This window comes from Haliotis rubra, unplaced genomic scaffold, assembly GCF_003918875.1.
Source record: "Haliotis rubra isolate DU_JTF1 unplaced genomic scaffold, ASM391887v1 Scf1352, whole genome shotgun sequence".
NCBI classification, from domain to species: Eukaryota; Metazoa; Mollusca; class Gastropoda; order Lepetellida; family Haliotidae; genus Haliotis; species Haliotis rubra.
Genome location: NW_025765284.1, coordinates 192670 through 200032, shown reverse-complemented (window position 1 = coordinate 200032; position 7363 = coordinate 192670). Strand labels below are relative to the sequence as shown.

Below are 7363 nucleotides of genomic sequence, written 5' to 3'. Positions count from 1 at the left end.
TCGAAGTAAGATATGAAAAGTTTCAAGGTCTCGCGTAGTGCCGTGACTTACTTTACGGGCCCTCTTGCGTAGGAAACAGAAAAGAGGTTAGTAGATTCTGGACGTCCACGTTTCTACGAATGCTAAACAATATGGCCGAAGGGACGTACACCTTTGACTCAACCTTATTCAACTGTAGGTATCTGAATGTGTTTTGATGAGTTTAGGATTTAGAACATAACATATCACGACTGAAGAAATATGATACTAGTGATCAGGTGTGTTATAACTATAGTTTTACGGAATATATGTGACTTGGCTAATAATATGGACGGATATTTAAGTGCACTCTGTTTTTACGTTGCCAAAGCAATCTAAGCCATGTAAGTACCAGTGTACCAGTGTATAACAACATGTAGGCTTTTAGTCATTGCCTTACGTCTACACTGTCCAAGCATCAACATTTACGAGAACTGGGTTACAGAGCTTGAAACAGTCTTGTGTTTCAGCTTATTTGCATTGGTGCATACAACCAATGAAACTAATTTTCCTCCCCGAAGACAACACTCACCCTACATGACCTCATCTCACCTCACCCCATCCCACCTAATTTCACCTCATCTCACTGAGTCTCAAATCCAAATCGAACCCCATCCCACGTAATGTCCCCTCACCTCACCCCAACAAATCCAAATCTCACCTAACCTAACTCACCTCTCCGACAAATCCACCCAGCCACCAACCCACCTAATCTCATCCCACCTTACCTCACTACCTGGTGGTGTGTGTGCTCCTGAGCATATAGCTCACGCCACAAATCAGTTGAAGTTAAGCAAGTTGGACGCAGAGGGATCTGGGATGGGTGACCGTGTTTTAACAGCCTGACTCCTGATGTGGACTCACCTTAGGCAAGTGAGTTTGTTCAAAATGCCTCTGTTAACCCAGCAACCGGTAGCCGGTGGGATAAGTCATGTAACTATAACTTTCTAGCGTTTCACAGGCAGCTTGGGTCATCCGGGGCAATAATGAACTATGGAGCTCTGTTAGTGCTTTGAGCACTCTTTGGTGTGGAGTTAAATAATAATAAAAGTATCCATAATTATTATTATCATTACTCCCAATCCCCCAACACCAACAGGAATATTTTCTCCTGCCACCTCTGCCCAACCCAATGAAAGAACAATCGTCCTTTAGCATTACGTCGTGACAAACAGATCAACAATAAAGTGCTGTGTTTAAGTGAAATCGTTCATTTATCTCCAACATTTGGCGTCTTCATGATTAATTCGAGGTCACGCGAAAGACGCCCATCTGCTGTAATGTCTTATCTGTTCCAAAATAACCATAACGAACCCCTTGAACCGGTGACACATGAAACATACAACGTCGGTTCATTTGACCTAAACTATCTTATCTGTTCAAACATTCCTTCAGGAAAGGATCTATCTGTTGTTTACCGTCTTCAACACAGTATAAATATAACTTGCGCAAGGAGCCCTTCATGCCACACTCTAACATCTATTCAGCTAAACACATAACAAGACCAGGTAAGTAAAATAGTAGTTGGCCTCACCTAAAAAATGATATATATGCAGCTGTTGTTATATTTTACGTTTCTACATATTATCTGTCAACCTTGGTTTTGCTATGTTCCAGCCTCTCGATCCCCATTTTGTTTGACTTTTTATCTTGGTGCTCCCCTTAAACGCAAAATCTGCGCAATAAATGCATCACAAACTTCAGGAAATAAAACATGCAAGAAACATTTTATGTGCTTGGGATGGGCAGAAGTCTGCTAGAATCAAGCTTAGATATTAAAGTGTATAAAAAAAGCAATTTGAAACTACATTCGCTTGTTAAAATGACTCCCCATTCATGTTTACTGAATGAGTTTGTTTTGGAGACATTAGCCGCCCTTTTAGATGACGTACATGTTATCATAAGGACAACGTATTCACTTACGGCAGAATTTTTATTTTTGTGTCTCTCATCGCCCGACCGACCCTAATTTTATTGCCAACCAAAATTTACAAAAACAACATTTTTTCATTCCAATACCGCCGACTCGAATTAACCTAGAACGTACCAAGTCGTCATATAAAATGTTACCACACAAACAAATTTATGACCCTTGACAACCGATCGACCATGATGTCTGCTACTCGCATAGCAAACGAAAACAAACATCTGGTCTAATTTGAAGTATCGCCTTCGTAGTGTCATCTTGATTTTATAACCTTTTTAAAATTTATGAACTCCATAAACTCATTCAAGCACAATATATTTGTGTTTAGATACACTGGTCTCTAATATTTGTCTTTATATAAGGGGCAGACTATACTGTTGTTTCGTTGATCTTAAAGCTACATTTGATTTCATCAATATAACAAATTTGATGTATTAACTTTGGACTGGCAATGTCAAAGGTATTTCTTTTTAGATTAATAAGAAATATGTACACCAATGTTCAATCATGTATATCACTGCAAGGTGGCTACACACAACTGTTTGACTGTGTGAGCGGAATAAAACAGGGTTGCCAACTATCACCACTGCTATTTTCATTATATGTTAATGATATTATTGAATCTCTTGGTGTTTAAGAAGATAGATGCAGTGACATTGGTGTCTGTCAACTTTTCATGTTACTCTTCCCCGATGATATGTTACTGTTTGATAGCACTATCCGAGGTTTACAAAAAACATTGAATAATCCTGCAATATATTGTGAAAAGTGGTCCTTAACCGTCAATATTAGTAAAACTAAATTTATGGTTTTCAGGCAAGGTGGTAGATTAACGAAATACGAGAACCATTATTTTATTGATACCCAACTAGAAATTGTGTCTTCTTACACGTATTTGAGTGTTCTTTTCTTATGTAGTGGGTCATGGCATATAACGCCAAAAAATTGTCATATCCAGAAAGTGTTAAATATTTTACGTTCCAACTATCAAATTTCAGAAAATTAATGTTATCTATTCTCCTCAACAGTTTTTACCACTTTAGTTTTAGTTCAGAAATATGGGTATTTCATCCCTCACTGGATGCAGACAGAGTATACAATAATTTCTTAAAAGCAAATTCTTTTTTCTTGGTAGAAATGCACCGAACTTTATGGATGTTTAAATTTGAAAACTAGACAATATTCAGCAATTGTAAAATATTGGACACGGTTATTATACCAAAAGGATAATTAAATATTATTCCACACATACTGTTATCAATACGAATTAGCAGGTGCTGGTAGACAATGTTGAGCCCATAATGTAAAACAATTGTTAAATAAATATGGTTTTAGTAATATGTAGCACAATCAGGATGTACGTTGTTTAAATAAGTTCTTATTTGATTTTAAACAAAAGGTATATGTCATTCTACCATGGCTACGTGAAATGCTCGAATTTGATTGGTCAATCAATAAAATCAGACAGTATCAATTTGGATTGATTGCGTCTGATTTCACGGCGCTTCACTGCGCACGTATACAACACTGCCGCACTACTTCAGCTTGGCCACCAACATGATATCAACACAACAGACGTGATGGAAATGCTGATGAAACATTTATTAAAACTCGAAAATACAATTATACGATTTCTCCTCCACGATAATGAGGGAACCTCACTATCATAATTATTACCTTCTATTACAAAAATATTCAAACTCAGTTACAATACACAGCCCCAAACATAAACAAACAATATCTAACATATAAATCAGAAAACCTTGTAAAAATGCATTCCTATCTATCCCTATTTGTGCGGCAAAACGTTCGTAAACATTTACCCACCTGGTAATTGGTATATTTGTTTCCGTTTAGAATGGGAACTTCGCAAGATAACGGTCAGGCGAAACACAAAATTTATGCCACTCATACTCCATCATGTCCCGTTGCATCGTTCAAAATGTCAAAAATTGAACCACGAGAATTCCGTTCTCTGCCACCTTCCCCGCAAGGCTGTCACTGCTATGTTCGTACACTTTGAAAAGCTTGGCCACAATCCAGTCACAAATGATGAGAACAATGTTCCAAGGAATCCCAAGTTAGTCGCATGTACACAAAGCAGCACTGTCACTCCTTCGTCGCATGCCGGGTTGGAGGCACGTACGTGAAATCATGATTCACACTCGCCGGTCATAAAAATCAACAGTCTTTGATGAGTTACAGGTCATAGGTCGGTCAGAAAAGGATGTATTCTTCGATTCTGCAGGGGTTCAGGTTCGACAATCAGTCAAGTATTTTCCACTGTCACTTCGAATTTCAACCTTTCGCAAAATGTAAACAGAGGCTCGTCCGCCATTTCAATCTGTTGCGTAACTGCCTACTTCCAAAGAAAATAAGTAGGTCAGACGATTCCATTATAGTGTGGCCAGGGGTACAGTAACGCGGCACACAAAACAATAAGCTGGTTTTGGTCGTGTGGAGTTCTGATTATTAAAGCCAAGCTATTAGGTGTTACATTATTGCATTGAATAAACAGTAGGTTGTTTTGTTGTTTGGACAGAATATTTTATATGTTGCAATGTTAAAAAGACCCGAATGGCACCTACCACTCCCTTCACAGACGAGTTCAATTCTCCTCTCGTCCCATGCCGGATTACGCAGTGTCTTCTGCTACGCGTTTGGCTTCAAATGAAATTTAGAGACTATCAATTCGGTCTAACATTCATCTAATTTCCAAACACAGTACGTTTATCTCCTAAATAGTTCAACAGACATTGTTTGAATTAATATGTTCGTTTCCCAAACGTAGTATTGTATGTCAATGTCTAAAGAAGGAATAATGTTGTGAAGAATATTTGTCAGTTGTGAATTTTACTTCATATAGAATAGCCCTTACCAAATTGAGGTGTTCAAATCACAGATTGATGATAGAGGAAGACAGAAAACTTCATATTGCTAAAGATCAACGATTTTGTCATCTATGCATTGTTCCCTGTATTGAAAAAGAGTACCATTTCTGGTTAATAATTATGTCCTTTTTTGACAGATTTGATAAAAGTGTTACTTGAATATTACATTGTAAATCCAACATATCGTACATTTTATCAGCTATTATCATCCCAAAATCCAGACGTTATTAATTGTTTAGCAAAGTATGTATTTCTTGCCATGAATAAGAAATAATCAGTTGCAATTGTAAGACGAATATGAATGGCACCCTCTTAAACATGGTGCATACATGTTGTACTACTTGTATAATGAACCGGAGGCCACCTTAGTGTAACAATCTCTCTCCCTCTCTCTCTCTCTCTTTTGATATCGATTGATCTACAAAGATTTCATTATTTAATATCTTATTAATAGATTAACAGGTGTTATCTAAGATATTTAGGGTGGGTTTATCATTAAAATAATGTGTTTACCTTCCAAGACCCAAGATGTTTTATGGTTTGCTATTGGGATTCACTAAAGTGGTAAACGCCTGAAACCAATATTATGTCGGGCATTCCTTCCACAACAAACTGACACAATTCTGAAAAAACCCTCACTTTTGCATGTATGTATACGTTAGCACCCTCCTCAAGGGTGATATGGATTTCAACGCTCTAACCTACTTATACCACGTGGGCGCCGAATGGACTCGTACATTGCTTGTTGCACGTGTGTTTCCTGCACCGCCAAGTTGTTATCCACATATCAACCTCTGCACGTGCAGATAGAAGGTTGATACACAGAAAATCAACCTGCCAGAACAATGGACATAACATACCCTAGTGGTATAACGTTGGGATAGTCTCCAGTTGGATCATGCCTGCTTGTTGAAAGACCTGCTTGTGGAAATTATAGGATCGGGAAGTTGTGATGCTTGAGCTGGATAACAACGTCATCGTGAAAACACGTTGCTGATGTATTCCGCCAGTCTTTACTGGTCCTGATTAGATTTTGATTTTAACGACTGTCGGGATACGTATTATAGTACATGTACTGTATTTACCCCAATAACTAATACCTTATATTTGCTGAAGTGTCGCTATGTTGTATGCAGTTTTTGGAATGGGTGAGTGGATATGTTTTATACTGCTTTTGCAGTATTCTAACATAACCATCGCGGGGACACAACACACATGCACACTTTGTACCCATATAGGATATCGAACCCAGCCGTCGTTGTCAAACAAACGTATAATCACTTGGCTACAGCATCATCTTACACATAGAATTATATTATATATTAATGACTGTCTGTTATCTGAATATTAATTACTTGAACTGTTTCTAAGGCAGGTATTTGAAATGTGAACGATTTTATGTTGCGTTCTGTTTCTTAAGAAGTGGGTTCTGGTGATCTATTGTGGTAGAAAATACGCTTCACTGAATTCATGTCAAAATAATAGAACTTCAAATATTTCGTCAACAGAAACATCACCATGTGGACTCTGATGTACCTCCTCTTGATGTTCACGACCTGTTGCCTCACTCACAATACTGTTGAGCAGATAAAGGAAAACATGAAATCCTATGCCAAGGACTATCTTATCCAATACTATGTGCCTTATGTTAACACACAACCCGATGAAGCTAAACTGAAGCTGTTGAAACACCTTGAGGACAACCTGCTCCTAATAACTGGTATGGATGACAAGGAGGGGGCTGAGGGGATGGACACGCAGCCAAAAGGCCTAGGTAAAGTGACTACAGACGAAGATAAACTTGGACACAAGATCAGAGGTTTGTCCAATAAGGTTGAAAGTAACGACGGCCTGCTTGTCATCGATGCTAAGAATCTAATGAGGGCTGTTTCCAGAGATGTAGAGGACAGTCTGGATCAAAAGGTCAGAAGTTTGTCGAATAAGGTTGAGAGTAACGATGGCCTGCTTGTCTCAAATCCCCAGAATCTAATGAAGGCAGTTTCCAGAGATGTAGAGGACAGTCTGAAGCAGAAGATCAGACGTTTGTCGAATAAGGTTGACAGTAACGATGGATTGCTTGTCTTCAATCCTCAGAATCTAATGAGGGCAGTTTCCAGGGATGTATAGGACAGTCTCACAGACATCAAAGCGATCATTGATCATGTACATAAAGAAGTAACTGATGATGCCAAACTATATAAAGTGTTGAAAAAGAATTGTTAGCCTGGATACAACATAATGTTAAACACGACAATATGCTGCTTCATAACCTTGACCTCAATAATCTGATTAAATGGTTGACACTGGTGCATGACTCTCGGAGAAACATCAGCAAAGGAGCCGATTCCTTTTACGAAGACTGGAACACATCGCTGCCCATCTTGAGTGATACTTTCTTGTGTCTTGATCCGTTGAAACCATTGTCAACATATGTATCCCTTTCCCTGATGGGTTTGACTGATAGCTTCATGAACATGTACTGGCCTTTCCGTCGAGATGTTAACCTAATGAACCAGAGATTAGCAGT

The 7363-nt window shown here is 38.4% G+C and overlaps 1 protein-coding gene across 1 annotated transcript; it reads left to right on the top strand.

The window, feature by feature from the left end:
* Positions 1-1444: 1444 nt before the first annotated feature.
* Positions 1445-7049, top strand: LOC124267986. Its single transcript, XM_046702990.1, has 2 exons — positions 1445-1526; positions 6345-7049. Exon 2 carries the CDS (start codon positions 6355-6357, stop codon positions 6961-6963), a length of 609 nt encoding a protein of 202 aa, XP_046558946.1. The 5' UTR covers positions 1445-1526; positions 6345-6354; the 3' UTR covers positions 6964-7049.
* Positions 7050-7363: the final 314 nt, after the last annotated feature.

Excerpts from the sequence above, each read along its gene's own strand:
- LOC124267986 (XM_046702990.1), top strand. The coding sequence starts at position 6,355 with ATGTGGACTCTGATGTACCTCCTCTTGATGTTCACGACCTGTTGCCTC.